This window comes from Notamacropus eugenii, chromosome 1 (assembly GCF_028372415.1).
Source record: "Notamacropus eugenii isolate mMacEug1 chromosome 1, mMacEug1.pri_v2, whole genome shotgun sequence".
In the NCBI taxonomy this organism is placed as follows: Eukaryota; Metazoa; Chordata; class Mammalia; order Diprotodontia; family Macropodidae; genus Notamacropus; species Notamacropus eugenii.
In genome coordinates this window covers 473967052-473985908 of record NC_092872.1, presented here as the reverse complement: position 1 = coordinate 473985908, position 18857 = coordinate 473967052, and the positions used below count along the sequence as shown (strand labels likewise).

Here is an 18857-nt window from a genome sequence, read left to right as displayed (position 1 = left end):
TTTTAGAGAAACATAACATGAGCTGATGCAGAGTAAAGTAAACAGAAGCAGGGAAATACTAGATAATGACTATGATATGAATGGAAAGAAAAAAGAAAACCCAAACTGAACACTGTATAATTATATTTGACCAAACTTGGTCTGGGAGAAGAATAGGGGAAATGAAATACCTTTGTGGTATGGTGGAAAGAATGCCATATTTGGAATGAGGGGACCTGGGTTTGAATTCTGATTCTGCTGTTTACTATATGTTTGTCCTTGGCAACCACCTTGAGTCTCACTTTCCTCATCTGCGAAATGAGGGTCTAAGGCAGACAATCTCTAATAGCTTTATGATCTGTGATCTTCCTTGAGTGGAATGTCATATACTGGAGAATGCAGTTGATCTTAGAGAATTGTTCTTTTTTCTTTTTCTTTTTCTATCTTTGTTACAAGGGAAAGCTTGCCAAGGAATGGGATAGGGAATATACTTGGAAGTAAATGTGACATAAAAAACAAGTGACTTTAGCAAAACAAACAAACAAAAAAACTATTAATTTAAAAAGAACTTTTAAAAATGAAGCTGAATGTTCTTGCCAAAGTATTCCTTTTTTCTGAAATCAGCACTGAGTGACTGATCTGTGTACTTTCTACACTGTCCCTGCCTATTACCCTTTCATTTATTACCTTGAAAATGAGTCATATTATTCTTTTGCATGCTTCCTGGAAATTCAGAATTAATGGGAAGAATTCTATTATAATAAATAAAAATAGAGTATATTAAACAAAGCTGAAACAGGCAAGTCATTTTGCCTTCCTAAGCTTCAGTTTCCTTGTTTGTAAGATTGTAGGGCAGAAGAGAAATAAAGGTTGACATCTTCTCTCCCCACTAATGTTCAATAATTCTGAATTTTTCTAAATATAATTTTAAAATCATTATCTTTTGCTTTTCACCCAAAGCTAAAATTAGCCTCCAGTATGTTGATAAGCCAGAGTGGTAGCTGCATAGAGACACCTGAAGTAGCTGCCAAGTCTCCATGGACACCATTTACTAGTTAGTGCTTTCTTCCACTCAGGGCCAGCTCTTCTGAGGATAATGAGCTCTTTCTTAGCTTTTTTCTTCCTGCAGTTTCCTTTATTTTAGACCAATAACCTCTGGCAGGGCAGATATTGTTATATCTGCCCTGCCAGAGGTTATAAATGTAGACCTCCTCCTCTAGTTGCTTCACCTTTGATTACTTAAGAGTTTGTTGAATTGAAACCATGTGTTCCTCACTGGGAGGGTGTTTTTATGTTTGATGAAATGGTTAGGCCTAAATGAGAAAGGCATAGTTGTTTTTTGTGGGCTCAGTCAAAGACCAGTAGTGATATCAGAGATCATAAAGTAAAGCTTTAATTGAAGGAAATGGACTGAGCCTGTTTAGAGGGATATGTTTATGCACTGTCATCTCTGTACAAGACAGTTCCCATTCTCCTCACAGAGTGTGCCATGTACAAGGTGCATACTTGCATTATCCTGTATCGTTAACATGTTTGAACGCAGCATTCCGTAGAAGTGGCACTTGCTGTTGGTGGGTGGTATAAAGTTCCTGGCATACTTTATTCTATGGTTACAATGTTCCCCAAATGATGTTCTGAGCAGTATTAGAGTACTGTATTTGTGATTTGCGATTATATTGATTGATCTGATACTCTGTCATCTAGATTTATTTGGTTAGGGTTTTTTTTGGCACTAGACCTGTGATTTCTTTGGTGAAGAGATTCTGATGAGGAACTTCCTCTGTCAGTGCAGATTGGCACCTTTTTTGCAACTTAAGAGTTTCACCAAGTTGCCTGAGGCCTTGAGAGGTTAAGTGTCTGTAAGACAGAAAAACACTAGCACACAGGAGGGCTAGCACACAGCTAGCACACAGCCCTTGCTAGCACAGGTTCACTCTTGATCTGGTCAGACAGGAAATACACCAAGACAGCTTCAAAGGGGTTAATAATTACTTTATTTTAGTCTAGTCTTCTCATAAGGGATGCTGGTAATGGGAACATCAACTCCTACAGCATTCTCTAATCACCCTTCTCGCAGGGGCCATCGAGAAGGGGGGGAACTACCCCTATGTCTCGTTGGGGTCAGTTGAGACAGGCACAACTTGTGCATTGCCCTAAATCCCCTCAAGCCTCAGTGGGGGCCAGTCAAGGCCCACACAGAATTCCAGCTTGTGCATTCAACCCCAAGGCTTCCTCACTCATTGACCAGTACCCACATGCTTTATAGGGCAACAGACAAAGAAGGCATATTGCCAGCAGTAGCTTCACAAGTTTATGTTACCTCATCCCTGTTCAGTCACAGTAGATATTTACAATTTAGCACAAATATGTATATTATTTATCATTATGTAATGCTGCATAAGATTGGTGCAGATGTTTTGAACCATATCATGAGAACTCATATCTAATACCTGGGAATAAGACATTGTTATGGCTATGGATCCTGGGAAACTGAATTCTAAGAAGTAATAACAAAAATCCACTTACACTAAAATCCACCCTGGGGTATGACTTGCTTAGTCACATGTCCAGGATGTGCCAGAGATTGGACTTGAAGTTTTCTAGTCACTATATCATGCTGCTCATTGTAGATTTTTGGTAATAAATAAAGTATCTGTTATTGCCCAGAAAAATTCATCCTTTAATTTATTGTCCATTTTGTTGTTGACTTATTTTTGTTTCTATCCATAGCCATTATAATTATTTTACTTATACAACTTTTTAGAACAAAAATTTGGAGTTACTAGAATAGCCATCTTCAAATATGTGAAGGCCTATATCAAATGGAAGAAGGGAGTGGATTTTTGCTGTGTATTGACAGAAGGTCACAACAGAACTGGGAGTAAAAGTTATAGGGAGGCTGGTTTTGGCTAAATATAGAAGGAAGAATTTTTTAACAGTGCTGCCCTGCAGTCAGAAAGGGTGCTTGGTGGAGAATTAACTAGTCTCTTTCCTGCAGTGTTCAAGTGATGTTGTAAAAGGGATTCCTATGTATGTGTGTTAAAAGTTGGATCAGATGACTGTACTTCCTTATTCTAAGAATCTGTGTTTTATAATGTGTAAAAAAGTTCTGCTCGTCTTTTTCAGGTTGATGCCCGCAGTGACCGAACTGGGGAGGTCATCTTTAAAGACAACTTTTCTTCAGCAGTTGCTGGTGTGGTGGAGGGCGATTACAGGATGGATGGCCATGTGCAGCTCATCTGCTGTTCCGTGGATGGGGAAGGTACGTTGGGAAGTCTGGAGAGAAGTGGTATGCTTGGTGAATAGAGAAGACCTTGGAGTTAGGAATTCTGACCTGGGTTCCAGTTTGGACCCTGATGTTTCCTTGATGTGTGACCTTGGCACATTACCTCAATTACAGAGTAGGCACTGAAGAGGGAGTTCCTCCCTGGGAGTCCCCTTCACTGATGAAACCTCAGGTCCAGTTTGAAAACAATTTCTTTTTAAAAATCCTCTGTGGATTTTGTTGGGAAACATAGTAGAAAATATCTCCCCAAAGCATTATTACTTAGATCTTCTCTTGCTTAGTAAACACACTGTTCAGTCCAGGAGGCTTAGCATTAGCTTTGTGTTTTGGAAATGGACATACTCTAACCTAGTCATGTTTCCCCCTCCTGTTTAGTGAGGGGTTATCTCCCTGGTGGTACAGAAATGAAGGGAAACTTGATGGATACAAGTGTGGAACAGGATCTGATCCGGGAGCTTAGTCAGAAGAAACAGAACCTGCTGCTAGAACTGCGCAACTATGAGGAAAATTCCAAGGTATTTCTCAAAATAAAGAACAAAAAAAAGAACAATTCAGGTTGGTTGGTGTAGAGGGCAACAGCAGACCACCAGAAGAGACTTGCTTTAAATTAATAGTAACTATGTGATGGTGACAGCTGAATTTTTTTTTCTAAATTCTGTTTGTAATTTATTTTGATAGAATTCAAAAAATCACAGAATATCAGAGATGGGAGGAACCTGGGAGGTTGTCTAGTCCACCCTCATTCTATAGTTGAGGAAAATGAGGGCCAGAGAGCAAGTGATTGGGATCACCCAGCTAAGAAGTAGCAAAGCCAGTGACCTGAGCTGAATCTTCTGACCCCAATTCACTGTTCCTTCTCCCTGATCCATTCATTCAAAACCCATTCATTGCATGATGCAGAGCTGTGTGCTAGGGAGATGCTGATCCTTGCCCTCACAGTACTTAGAGTTAGCAGGATGATGGGGATTTGGGGTTGGGTGGGAATTGGGCACACAGAAATATGCCCACTGTCTCTTGTGCAGAATGAAATATAAGAACGTAAGAACACTACTTGGTGTTGTGTAGCATGAGATAAGAAATCATTTTCAGCTGATTACCGAATAGGGGAAGGGAAGGGAATAAGCGTTCATGTAGCACCTACTATGTGCCAGGCTCTGTGCTAAGGGCTTTACAGTTATCTCATTTGATCTTCATGATAACCCTGGGAGGTAGGTGCTATTATTATTCCCATTTTACACTTAAGGAAACTGAAGCAGCCAGAAGGTAAGTGACCTCCCCAGGGTCACACAGCTGTTAAGTGTCTGTGGCTGGATTTTAACTCAGGTCTTTCTGACCCCAGGCCTAGCACTCTATCCGCTGCACCATCTAGCAAAGGAAATCTTTGCTTAGAGGTTGAATTGTCATTTTATTTGGAAAGTTGACCAAGTTGGAACTGGATGGTGTTTTTCAGCAGGCTGAATCAAGCAGCCCAATGAATGAGTCTGATGGGCAGCGGGGAATTATCCCAGCCAACACAAAGCTGCAGACAGCCCTGTCAGTGAACCTGGGCTCTGACAGCCAAGCTGCTCATGTGGAATTACGGATCTCAACTTCCAATGGTAGGAAATGATTTACAGCTGCTCATTGTTGAAGAATATAATCCTTTTGGTGTAGTTACTGAGTTATTGTTTCCCCTCCTTCCTGTAGACACCATAATTCGAGCAGTGCTTATTTTTGCTGAAGGGATTTTTACGGGTGAAAGCCATGTGGTGCATCCCAGCATTCAGAATCTTTCCAGCTGCATCCGAATTCCTATCACTCCACCAAAGGATGTCCCTGTGGATCTGCACATGAAGACTTTTGTGGGCTACAGAAACAGGTGGTCCAATTGTATACTTTCTAAAACGTTTCAGTATGTGCTGTTTCTGGAAGAAGAAATATACATGATAATAGATTTACTGGACTAATTCTGAATGTGTTATTTGTTAGCTGTGTTACCTTGGACAAATCACGTAACCTCTCTGAACCTTAGTTTCATCATTTCTAAAATAATACCTGTTGTGCCTAATAGGATTGCTAGAAGGATCAAATAAGATAATGGATGTAACAACACTAAAAAATGATAGAGTACTAGACAAAGTGAAATCAATTCAATAATTATCTGTTAAGTACTTATTGTATTCAAGTTTCTATGCTGAGCACTTAGAGATGTAAGGTGGCATTATTACGCAATGTCTAGCACATTGCAGACTTTCAGTAAATGGTTGTTGAATAGAAATGTTCAGGCCATGGAGGAAAGAGCCATTTCATGATTTTTCCTACCCAGTTAAGGCCTTGTGTTTATTATATTTTCGAGAAAAATTATGTAATTTTTGGATTTGGATTGTTATTTTTCTGTTCTTAGATCTAATGTTTTTGAGAATTTTAAGACATATTTTTTTATATGTCCCATTAACTTCTAGTTTAGGTTTTTGTGACTCTGTCAGGATTAGGAAGACTACTTTGTATTGGGGATTATTGATTACTGGGCTACTATTCCTGAAATTTCTAGATCTCAGTTCCCTAAATCAGGGGTGGGGGACCTACAACCTTGAGACACATGTGGCTTTCTAGGTCCTTGGGTGTGGCCTTTTGACTGAGTTCAGGTTTTATGGAATAAATCCTTTTATTAAGGAGATTTATTCTGTGAAGTTTGGATTCAGACAAAGTGACGTACTTGACGACCTCAAGGGCTATATGTGGCCTTGAGGCCACAGGTTCCCCATCCCTGCCCTAACTGTTAGCCACTTAAAGCCTTCATTTTCACCTTTTAAGATTATATTTAGAAGACTATGCTGTTTCTGTGAATTGAAGACACCTGCTAAAATACATGGTATTTCCATATTCAGATTTACTTACATTGTCACCTTCTAGTAGCATCATGTTGGCCCAGTGCATTGATTTTCATTTTATAAGACATGGACCAAATGATGTTATGACTTAACGTGTTAACATTCAACTTTAGCATAACCTTTTCTCTTTGATCCTTTATACAGCACTCAGTTTCATGTGTTTGAATTAACACGACAGCTCCCCAGATTTGCCATGTATGCGCTGAGCAACCCTGATCTTACCAAAGAACCACTCAGTTTCGTTAACTTTACTGTCAATGAACGGGTACAAAGGGTAAGCATCATTTTGTACATTTTACTTCTGTTTAGTTTGTACTTCAGTGTACAAACCTCCAGAAATATTAATTTCTTTTAAAACACCCCATAGAGAGGGAAATTACTTGAGTGTGTTCATTCGTAGCAGTAATAGTCTGATAGAGGAGAATTACGCAACTTTTGGGATTGTCCCATTTAAATTCAGTAGTTATAGTGAAAGCATCGCTGAGATGTCTCTCTAACTGAAAGAAAAAATATGCCATTTTCCCAAATTGATGCTGCAACAATTCTTTTTTAAAAAAATATTTTTTCTAATTACATTTAAAAATTTTTAACATTTGTTTTTTAAAATTTTGAGTTCCAAATTCTCTCCTTCCCTCCCTCCCTTCTCCCCTCATTGAGAAAGCAGGCAGTTTGATATGGTTTATACACGTGCACTCATGCAAAACATATTTCTATATTAGTCATAATTTACAAGAAAATATAGAACAAAACAACTAACAAGAAAAACAAAGAGAGTAAAAATACTATGCTTCGATCTGCATTCAGATTCCATCAGTTCTTTCCCTGGAGTCCTTTTCATCATGAATCCTTTGGAGTTGTCTTGGATCATTATGTTGCTGAGAATTAGCTAAGTCATTCACAGTTGATCATGGTTGATACTATGTATAATGTTTTCCTGGTTCTGCAATAATTCTTACTATTCCTTGTTTTACTGTTTGGTAATACTAAATATTGAACCAGCTGTTATGCTTGAACTAATTTTTTCATGTATCTTTGATTCTTTAGTACCTAAAACTGATGCTTTTAAAAATTATACCCTTCTGTCCTGCATTTCTTATAGGGTAAGAGAATTGTAGTTCTCAGGTAGAGCAAACTGTTGGGGACACTCATAAAGGAGATTACTAGTTGCTATAGTCCAACTCTACTTTGAGGTCAGGAATAAAATAGAGGAAACTTGAATCTATCCAGGTACTTTATTGAGCTTACACACCTCCAGCTAGAAGCCATGGGGAACAACTTTGTTGTATATCTGTAACTAGAATCCAGTTCCCCTCTGGATGTATACCTTATATTCATTAAACTACATCCTTCCCTGACCTAGAGTCACTCCATTCCATCCCTTGGATGTCTTTTCCTCCTGTCCAGACCTGCTGGAGTCTTTGTGCTTATGTCACTAGGTCTGATAATGCTCTTCTCTGTCTGACTAATGGATGTCCTTCTGTTAATATCTTGCACTAGGTCTTGCACTATTAAGAAAACCATCAAGGGGCTTGTACCTCATATCTGGGGAAGGTGGGAGGCTCACAGCTTGATGAGGATAATTAAAGGAGCACTGAACAAGCATAAGTAAACTAATAAGTTATATTTTAGGCTATAACCAATAAAATAGTAAGAAAAGAATCTGAATATTGGCAAGAATTGTGGTGGAATTATCAGTGTTGCAAGTATAGAAAGAGTGGGAATAGTGGGAATCGTGACTTGTTGATTTCATTCCACATTTTCTTACTGGGGTTTGTTTTATAATGTGTTCTGTAGCGTGTGAATTTTCTCTAAGGAAATCATAAATATAAAAGTAAGTATATTTATCCTTCACTTTCTGGATTTTTGTTTTAACAGACAACTATTACTTATGCCCATTTTTCATATATGGACCACTTTTCATTCTTTCAGGCGAATTCCTCTATATTATCAGGGTGGCAAAGTTTTTAGCTTCTTTGAAAGGGATGGCACACTGCTGTATCTTAACCAAGTAGAAGCACCCTATGCCTTAGGTCCCCATCTCTTTGGTAGCCCTCTTTTGGGATTCTTTTCTCCTTAATTCCCATTGGAGTGCCAGTCAGACTTTCTGGGAAATAGAGAATTCCCTTTTCTGGTACTAATCCTTTGATAATTGGAGTGTTCTCTGCTCTGTATAATCTCTGTTTCCCTCTACACACACACAGAGTTTCATTTTAATGATAGTTTTTACAGACTAGAATTTGTTAGTTTATTGAAGGATGGATATGTAGGATTCTCATTCAAGAATGGTTTTGTATTTCTTTTATTTTTCAAGGGCATGAATTTTTAAAATTTATTTTTAACATTCACTTAAAAAAATTTAAGTTCCAATTCTTTCTCTTTCTCCAGCCCCTCCCCACACACTGAAAAGGTGAACAATATATCAGTTAGACATTCAAAACATATTTACATATTAGCCATGTTGAAAAAAAGGCAAGAAAAATGAAATTAAAAAGCATTGTCCAGTTTGCATTCAGAGTTCATTAGTTCTGTCCTTGGAGATAGCATTTTTCATCTTGGTTCCTTTAGAATTGTCTTGGAGCATTGTGTAAAGCAGAGCAACTAAGTCATTCACAGGTGATCATCCTTACAGTATTGCTGTTACTGTGTGCAGTGTTCTGGTTCTGCTCACTTCATTTTGTATCAGTTCATAGAAGTCTTGCTAGGTTTTTCTGAAACCATCTTGCCTGACATTTCTAATGGCACAGTAGTATTCTATCACAATCATATACCACCACTTGTTTGACCATTCCAATTGATGAGCATCTCAATTTCCAATTCTTTGCCGCCACAAAAAGAGCTGCTATAAATATTTTTATTTAAAAAAATACATATTTTTGTACATATAGGCCCTTTTCCTTTTTCTTTGATCTCTTTGGGGTGCAGACCTAGTAGTGATATTGATGGGTTAAAGGGTATGCACAGTTTTACTATTCATAATTCCGAATTGTTCTCTAGAATGGTTGGGTCAGTTCACAACTCCACCAACAATGCATTAGTATCCCTATTTTTCTACATCCCTCCAGCATTTGTTATTTTCCTTTTCTGTCATGCTAAAAATGGTTATATATTTCTAACCTTTTCTAAAAAAAGATATTTCATTTTGTTACATGTTTTTAAGGTTGTCCTGTGGCTGAACCAGAATTTCCTGTTACCCGAAGATAGTGAGAACCAAAATGCTCCGTTTCAAGTCTGTTTCACATCTCTACGAAATGCTGGGCATCTCTGTATAAAAATAAAACCAAGTGGAGAGGTGATATTGAATTCCATAATGACCTTCTTTCTGCTTATCTAGTCTTTATTTGAGTGAGGACAGTGTCCTAGTGGGACTCTAGAAAACAGATGAAAGTCCCATAAGGAGAAGTCTTCATTTCAACCCTTCCAATTGCTGTTCACCTCTTTGACAGTGAGTTTGGATCTAAAACATCTGTATGAGGGGGAGATAGAGGGCCAGTGTAGGGCCAGCTCTCTCCCAGAATCTGAAGCAGTGGATGATGACTGATATGGCAGCTACTTGAGATCATGGCAAGAAAAAGGGCATGTTAGTGGCAATCTCATGGCAGTTACTGAAAATTGCCATTGCTGTCATAGCAATACACTAGATGTCTTATTTTTCCATAGCTCTAATGGAAACATAGTACCTCACAAAAGATTTTCAGTCCCAGAGGATGACAGTAAAAGGAGCTGCCGGGGGAAAGCACAAGAGGGTACAAAAGCATAGAGTTACAAAAGATGAAAAGAATAGAAATTAGGCTAAAAATATCAAGGACTGTAGCTGTCTTGTTTTATTTTAACCAGACCAATAGGCCAGGATTCAGAAAAAGCAAATATATCCATCAGTCACTCAGTTAATAAACATTTGTTAAGTGCCTACTATGTGCCAAGCATTATACTAGTGAGTGCTGGGGTACAAGAAAGGCAAAAGCCCTTCCTTTCCCTCATGGAGCTCACAGTCTAATGGGGAAAGACACATATAAAGAAGTTGAAAGGCTGGGGTCGGGGAGGGAGAGAGGAGAGGAGGGGTACCTGGCAATGGGGCATGATAAAGTCCTGCAGCCAGTGGGGAAATGATGAGGTGGCTTAAATAGAGTATCTGGGAGGAGCTTTTCAATGTCCTCCCTCTACCTTCTTCCATACTATAAGGTACAGTGCACTCTGTGGTATCTAATAGCTATTTGCTATATATATATAAGAGTTTTAAGAGGAAAAATCTGATATACTTATTTTTATCTTGTTAGATCACTGTCAATACAGATGATATTGATCTGGCTGGGGATATCATCCAATCTATGGCTTCTTTTTTTGCTATTGAAGATCTTCAGGTGGAAGCTGATTTTCCTGTCTATTTTGAGGAGTTACGGAAAGTACTAATTAAGGTATGAACATAAAATGATTGCATTTGTGAGGACTCTTTAGCTTGTCATTTGGAGTGTGTCATCTACAAGGTCTTCACATAAGTGAACCTTGCTGAATGGGAAAAGGGGAAAGACATTTGCCTCTTTAGTAGGCTATGTTGGTTTCAGAGTTATTTATATTTGGTCTTTGTGGAATGCATGAGACTTTCAATAATCCATGAGTATTTCTTTTACCAGGTGGATGAATACCATTCTGTACACCAGAAACTTAGTGCTGATATGGCTGATCATTCTAATCTGATCCGGAGTTTATTGGTCCGGGCTGAGGATGCACGTCTGATGAGAGACATGTGAGTAGTCACTATGGCAAAGACTATTAGCTTTTAGAAAGATATATGCAGTAACTATTTCCATCTATAATGCTTTATCTATTTTTTCACATGAAAATTTCATCAATAAAATCTTTACCTGGTGATTGTTTAGGTGAGTTTTTAAGAGCTAAAATTGATTGGATAGCTATTTGTGCTTTTCTTAAAATATTCCAGCTTCAAAAAGTTGGAGCAAACATCTTTAACTACCTATTTCATAGGTATTTGGATGGATCTATGATCACACTAATGTATTGATCTGAAATTCCTCCCACCAGTGCAGATCATAACCCATGCATGCCCTCTCATCCTGTGCCATTCTTGTTCAAATGTTCCAATAGATGAAAACATACTGTGAAGTGCCATCCAGCTGCTATCTGTCACTGCATCATTGCCCACCTCCTTTTCCAGACATACATATCCTAGATGGTGCTTTTTTTTTACTACATCTTAATCATATACCATTGTTGTTAATATGCTGCAGATTACTTATATTTACTATATACAGTTCTTCTGAGATTGTAGCGTTTCATAGAAAGGCAGTGTGTGTGACATAGAAGAGATTTTTGGACTGGAAGTCAAAATGGATTCAAGTCCCGTTTCTGATACATGTGGCCATGGACAAGAATAATTTAATCTCCCTGAGTCTCATTTTCTTCATTTGGAAAATAGCAGTACCTATAGTACCTGTTTCATAAGTGTTGTGAGACTCAGATGAGGTAAGATTTATAAAGTGGTTTGCAAACTTTAAAAAATGATGATGGTGATGATTCTCCTTCCATCATTTATAGTCATATTGTATCAGTAAGAAAATAGGAGTGTTAAAAAGAAGGGACTTGGTGGCAAAAAAAAACTGCGTGAGATTATAAAAGCACTAACAGTTTCCTAAATACAATTCAGCTGATTTTCCTTCTTTTAAGTTATGGGTCCAATTCACTATCCTTCTGTAGTGTATGTCAAAAATATATTTAAAGATGTAATAATTATGTGTCATTCCCTGGGCAGCTTGAGTTCTTCACTCACTTGATTTTTCCTATATATTTTACTAAGCTGGGTTGTTTTGGTGGCTGTAAATGTCATTGGGGATGCCTCGTATAAGGTTGCCAGGCTCAATACAATTAACTTAGTGTTGTCCATAAACAGAATTATCCAGTGACCCCACCATCTATAGGGAATCCATCTTAATAGCAACTGAGGCATAAAATCCGTGCCTCACATTTTGGCATTGTCATGGAGTGTCCAAATAAGAGAATAGATTCCCTGTGGATTCTTACTATTTCAGGGAGCAGATTTAAAGTCCTTTGGCATTTGAAGCACTTCACAACTTGGCTCTTTGCTATATTTCAGTCGTACCTCTTTACAACTCAGATTCAACCATCTCCTGTCTCTGTCTTTGGCCACTCCTCATGTTGGGAGTATTCTTGCTGCTATCCTCCGACCCTTAGAATCCCTGAGCTTGTGCACCATCTCCTCTAAGAAACCTTTCCTGGTTTCCTCAGCAGCTTGTGCCTTCACCTCTAAGGTGGTCTTCCATCTGCTTTGTATTTATCTTTGTGTTCTGATTTATATATGTTGTTTCCCTCATTAGAATATAAGCTCCTTGAGCACAAGGGCTGTTTTTGCCTTTTTTTTGTATTCCCAGCACTTGAACTGTGGTTAGCACTTAAATGCTGGTTCATTGATTGACTGAATGGTTGATCACAGGCATGGTGGAATAAAATCATTAAGGTCATGTTTTTCTCTACTTATTCAAATGCTTTTGTGTCACCAGTAAACAATAAAACTTAGTTAAGATCTTGTACTTTTGATTTTAGCTACAATTGGTAACGTTTGTGCCAAAACTTTTAATTTTATGTAATCAAAATTGTCCATTTTACTTTATGAGATTCTTCTGTTCTTTGGTTATGAACTTGCTCTAATTCTTGCGCTATTCATAAATCTGACAGGTAATTGCTTGCTTGCTTCTCTCATATGTTTTGGATATCACTCTTTATGTCTAAGTTATGCAGCCATTTGGAGTATACTTTGGTTTATAGTATAAGATATAGCTGTTCACAGTTTCTCGAAGTTTGTTTTCCACTTTCTGCAATGTTTGCCAAATAGTGAGTTTTTTTTACCCCAGTTGTCTGGGATCTTTCATTTTATCTAATACTAGGGTACTGAGCTTGCTTGCTTCTGTATGTTGTGTATATGATCTGTTACTCTGATAGATCTATTTCTTACCTCATCTCACTTGGCCTCTCCAAGGAACTTACTGTCAGTCTCTTTCTCCTGGCTGCTCTCTCCTTTTTGGATTTTTATGATATATTTCTCTCCTAGTTCTCTTATCTGAGTGATTATTGTTTCTCAGTCTCTTTTGCAGGTTCTTCATCCATGCCACACCCTCCAACTGTGGGTATCCCCCTGGACTATGTCTTGAGTCCCCCATTTCTTTTCACTCTGTATTATCTCACTTGATCTCATTGGATTTCCTGAATTCAATTATCATCTCTGAAAATGGTTCCCTATCTCTCTCTAGCCATATATACATACATGTCTGTATATGTATATATGTAGGTGTGTATGTATTTGTATATCTAGCCCTAATCCCTCTCCCAAACTCCAGTCCTACATCACCATCTGTCTTTTGGACATGCAGCAGTGGATGTCTCGCCTTTATCTCAAATTCAACATGTCCAAAACAGAACTCAGTATCTTTTCTCCAAAACTCTCCCCTCTTTTACGCTTCTGTGTTTTCACTCTTTTGGGGGTGACATTGCTGAAATACAGAAGGATATATTGCATCTTTTCCATTATCTTAGTGTGTTAATTTTCTTTGAAATAATTTTGTAAAGAATTTCTAAATGTTTTCAAAGCCTTAGGGTTGCTGGCCACCAAATGCAGTGGACCCATGTTAATGAAACTATTGCTAAGATTAGTATGTTTTTTTATCTCAAATTTCTAAGAATTTGACTCACTCCTCTCAGATCTGTTATATTGAAGATGAATTGACAGTAATACTTCTGTTGGTTTGCACAGGAAAACAATGAAGAAACGCTATGTGGAACTTTATGACCTTAATAAGGACTTGCTAAATGGTTATAAAATTCGCTGTAATAACCACACAGAGCTTTTAGGTAACCTAAAAGCAGTAAACCAAGCTATACAAAGAGCTGGTCGACTTCGAGGTAAGTCTGATTTTGTGGCTATCAGTTTTTGTAGTACCTATCATGAAAAATCACTGTTAATAATTGATGTCAGCTATCTGCTGACATCAGACAAATGTCCAACAAGTCCATGTTATTTTTGTAAGGCAGGCCAAAGCTTAGCTCCCAAGCATTTCTTTAGATCATGTATATTCTAAAGAAACAACCAGAGAAGTATACTTAACTTTTCTTTTCTAGGTTAAATGATGACAATGTACTTTAGGGAAGAAATAGCTTTATTAACCATTTGATAGTTTGAAGCTCTCAAGTGAAATTTCTACTTGTTTTGAGAAGCAGCATGTATATTATGGTGAAAGGAACAATGAGTTTGAATCCCAGCCCAGATACTTCCGTAGACTTACTAGCTGACATGTAACTTTACACTTTCAGCAATGGGATATTTCTTTATTTTAGGGACTAATATTTTTACCAACCTTACAGATTATGAGAAAATGCCTTGAAAATATTGAAAAATTATAAAATTGATATTGTTATTCTGTGACAAATGCCCCTAATGACAACTCTTTGGTAGTGTAAAAATAAGGGAGGAGGGCTCAGACTAGATTACCTGTTAGACCCTTTCTGGTTTTAAGTCCTATGATAATTATAGTTTTATATCATACAATCTTTATTAGGTACTTTGGTATAGGGGGAGGACTAGTGTAAAAATAAGGGAGGAGGGCTCAGACTAGATTACCTGTTAGACCCTTTCTGGTTTTAAGTCCTATGATAATTAGTAGTTTTATATCACACAATCTTTATTAGGTCCTTTGGCATAAGGATAGGAGCACTGGACTTGGAATAAGACAACTTGGGTCTAGGTCTAGCACTGCCACTAACTACCTGTGACCTTTTGCAAATTACTTCATGTCTTTGGACATCTGTTTCCTAATCTATAAAAGAAGACTGGATATATATATATCTAAGGAATGTCCTTTTAGGTGCTAAGTCTTTTGAAACTTCCCAGTTTTGCCTTTGTCTTAAAATAAGATCTTTTGGTTTAAAGGCTCCTTTTCTTTCTTAAATAACATTAACTTCTTTTCTCTTGTTGCAGTTGGAAAACCAAAGAACCAGGTGGTTAGTGCTTGTAGGGATGCTATTCGGAGTAACAATCTCAACATGCTATTCAGGATAATGCGTGTGGGTACAGCTTCATCATAGGAGAGGTCAGAGGCAGTGAAATGTTTCCGTTCTTTGGAAGTGTTGGAGCTTTTTCCCTTGGCCCTTTCAAATTCACCTGAAGGACTGAACATTTAAAAAGACCTTGACATGCCGTGATTCTGAAAAGCAAGATGATTCTGTGCCAGGTTTCACTTGTGAAGCACCATTACTGAAAAATGTTTGCATTTCCTACTTTTAAAAGATCAGTCTTCTTTTTGAAAAATACAAGACTGGTATGTAGGGGAGTGAAAACCTGTAAGAATTAGTGTTTTAAAGTGCAACTGTTGCTTAATTACAGATAACTTTTTCTTTTTGAAATAGTATCTTAAAAACCATTTAACTGTTTTTTATAGTTACATTTAATTTTTATTAAAACTTAAAAGCATTTGACCTGTGGGTTCTGGTTATTATAAATCTTAGTGCCTTTATTTCTAAGACTTAACATGCATTTGCTTCCATTATAATTATTAAGGTTTGGGGAATTCTCAGGTAAGATTACCAAAGCAGATGAACAACTTTTCTGCAGTATCAGAAGTGGGACTTGAACTCAGGTCTTTCTTTAGGAAAGAGAGCTCTGTGAAAATTAATATTGATTTTGTGTTTTACAATTGATTTCACTCTATAACTGATTCTATTTAGTACTCTTATTCTATTTTGTATTTTATAGTAACTTCAGCCGTTTTTCTGTCTCTGAATGTAGAAGATCCTAAGTACAAAAGTTTAGTGTCTCTCTCTCTCTCTCTCTCTCTCTCTCTCTCTCTCTCTCTCTCTCTCTCTCTCAATTTAGGTGAAAAGATTTTAAGTTTTCCCACAACCACTGTTAAGGGAAAATGTTGAGCTGTGTAAAGATTCAGTTCCCTCATAAAACACTTTAACTTTCAGGGAATTGTTACTTTAGCACAACCTGCAAATCACTTCATTCCAAGGAAACTTGGTATCCCTCGTAACTTCAGCTCCTGAGAAACTCCTGACGTGTGCTTTCCTTGAGAGTGGACAGGCTAACGGTTTCCCTTCAATCTCATCTTTGTCAATTGAAGGTGGTCATATCTCATTCCTTGGCTCCTGTAAGTCTGTTCCTGTCCACTATCACTGACCTCGGATGCAGCTGGGTCCCATAAATTCACAAAGCATTCCTTCAAGACAGAGAGGGGTAGCTCTGATACCATATGTGTCCTTAATGTAGTCAGTCATGATCCCTCACTCCCGTGATATTCCCAGACCTATAAACAACGGCATGATTTCCTCACCTACCCTATTCTGTTCTATGTTTATAAAAAGGAGTTTCATCTACAGTCCTTTGTCTTTGACTAGAAACTGAGGCAAGCTATTGACCCCTTTATTAATAGGTTTGATAGCCTAGGAATAAACTGTATTCTTGCTCAAAGAGAATGTGCTTTGGTCTGCTTTATTGAATTTTACTTGTGACAGCTCTATCCACTACTCCAAGCTGCCTTTCAACCCCATAACCATCATGTCAGTATTGATCACTGTTACTGCTTTGTATCAGCTATTTTGTTTCTTGGAGAAAAACTATAATATATGTAATATATAATAATATATTATAATATATAATATATGTACTGGGATTGTACATCTTTTTTTGTGAAATATGGTTTTAAGTGTACAATTATGTGGTGTGGCTTATGTGTCATTAAACTTGAAGTGAGGCTAGAGATCATTCTCATTACTCATTTAGGGCATTCAGAAATTGTTATTAATTAGATTTAACAAGTTTAACTTTGAAATTGTACCAAATGGTGGACCTTTGTCACTTTCCCTAGCTTAACATTTTATTCCTAAGCAGTTTTGAGGGGAGTCAATTTGCCCCTGACATCAACCTAAATGATTCCAATTGTTTTTTTTATCATCCATGTTGTACTTTTCTACTTCTGAAGCATGAACTTTTGGAGTAAGGTCATTTTTTGTGTATACTTATTATAGTTCTTTGCATTTGTATTGCCTTATTTCCACTTCCAGGTTGAAAGCACTTTCAGTGTTATATTTCTCTCCTCTCTGAAGTAGACAGCTATTATACCTGTTTTACTGATGGAGAAAGAGGCATGGAAAGGTAAATGGATTTGCCTGAGGTTAGTGCTAGTCACAAAACTAGGTCTGCTAATGTCTAGCCTTCTTTCTGCTTGACCTCATTTTTTAGGTTGATTACTTCCTACCTTTAGTTACAGCTAGATCTGAGAGAACTTGGATTTGAACCTTCATCCTACTGCTTGTTTCTGTTGAGGGGTACCACCATTTTTATAGTAATCAAGATTTGAATGTGTCTCATTCTCAAGTATCCAGTTAAGTAGCCCAAATCTTGTTTTTCCCTACAGAACTTAACTCACACTGGTCAGTCAATAAACATTTATTAAGCATCTGCTGCATGCTAGGCACTATGCCAAGTGCTGGGGATAAAAAGAAGGATAAAAGACAGTCCCTGCCCTTAAAGAGCCCACAATCTAACATAGGAGACAACAGGCAAATAATTATGTACAAACAAGCTATGTGGAGTATCAATTGCAAATATCCAGCAGAGGGAAGGCAGTAGAATTAATATAGATCAGCAGTCTTTCTGCAAATGATGGGATATTAGTTGAGGGTTGAAGGAAGCCAGGAGGCAGAGGTGAAGCAAGGAGGCATTCCAGGCACTGGGGGAACGGGGTGGATGGGTGGAGAAAACCAGTAAAAATGCCTGGAGTCGGCAAATAGTCCAAGGAATAGGCAAGAAAGTCAGTCAACGGATTGAAGAATATGTGGTAGGAATGGTGGTAAAGGTTATTTTTGATTCCGGAGGTTATAGAGAGCCAGTAGAGGGGAAGTGACATATTCAGATCTGTGCTTTAGGGAGATCACTTTGACACCTCAATGGAACACAAACTGGAGTAGGAAGAAACTTTTGGCAGGCAGACCAACCAGGAGGCTATTGCCACGATCCATGGTAGTGGTGTCTGACGAGGGCCTGAACGAATCTGACGCTAGGCAGCATCAGATAAAAAGAGAGGAAGTTACAAAGGTAAAATCTACAGCCCTTGACAACAGATTAGATATGGGAGGAGGAGAGGGAAAGGGTGTGAGTTGAGATTGACACCAAAATTGTAAGTTTGCAGGACTGAGAAGATAGTGATACTCTTGATAGTTAAAAAGAAGTTTGGAATGGGAAAGAGTTTGGGGGGAAAGATGAGTTCAGTTTTGGACAAGTTGAATTTGTCTATAGAGTATCCAGGTCCATATGTATGATATGATAGGGATATGATGAGTAGTATTGAGAATTATCAGCATAGAGATAATTGAATCCATGGGAGCTAATGAGATCACCAAGTGAACAGTATAGTGGGAGAAGGCCCAGGACAGTGCCCTGTGGGATACCTATGGTTAGGGTCCTCCTTTTCATCCAGGTGACCACCACACTAGTTCAGGCCCTTATCACCTCTTGCCTAGATAATCACTACAGTCTATATATTCTTGACTTTTTCTATTTAATTCCCTTACATCCACCACTGCTGCCAAAGTGATTTTCCTAAAGTACAAACCTAACCCATGACATCACTTCTAGTTAGTAAATTTCTGTGGTTCCTAATTACCTCTAAGACCAAACATAAATCTGGTTTGAGGTCTAAAGT

The 18857-nt window shown here is 37.9% G+C and overlaps 1 protein-coding gene across 2 annotated transcripts in view; it reads left to right on the top strand.

The window, feature by feature from the left end:
- The window catches only part of BBS2 (Bardet-Biedl syndrome 2), a 37756-nt gene extending 22126 nt beyond the window's left edge, over positions 1 to 15630 (top strand). Inside the window, exons 8-17 of one of the 2 annotated variants that reach the window (XM_072632288.1) lie at positions 3106 to 3241; positions 3641 to 3780; positions 4716 to 4863; positions 4952 to 5123; positions 6280 to 6409; positions 9293 to 9424; positions 10410 to 10547; positions 10764 to 10876; positions 13913 to 14061; positions 15134 to 15630. In XM_072632288.1, coding sequence (XP_072488389.1) covers positions 3106 to 3241; positions 3641 to 3780; positions 4716 to 4863; positions 4952 to 5123; positions 6280 to 6409; positions 9293 to 9424; positions 10410 to 10547; positions 10764 to 10876; positions 13913 to 14061; positions 15134 to 15240 — 1365 coding nt within the window. In that variant the 3' untranslated portion in view covers positions 15241 to 15630. The remainder of the gene's footprint in view (positions 1 to 3105; positions 3242 to 3640; positions 3781 to 4715; positions 4864 to 4951; positions 5124 to 6279; positions 6410 to 9292; positions 9425 to 10409; positions 10548 to 10763; positions 10877 to 13912; positions 14062 to 15133) is intronic. The other variant, XM_072632287.1, reaches the window with a different exon arrangement.
- The last annotated feature ends 3227 nt before the right edge of the window (positions 15631 to 18857 follow it).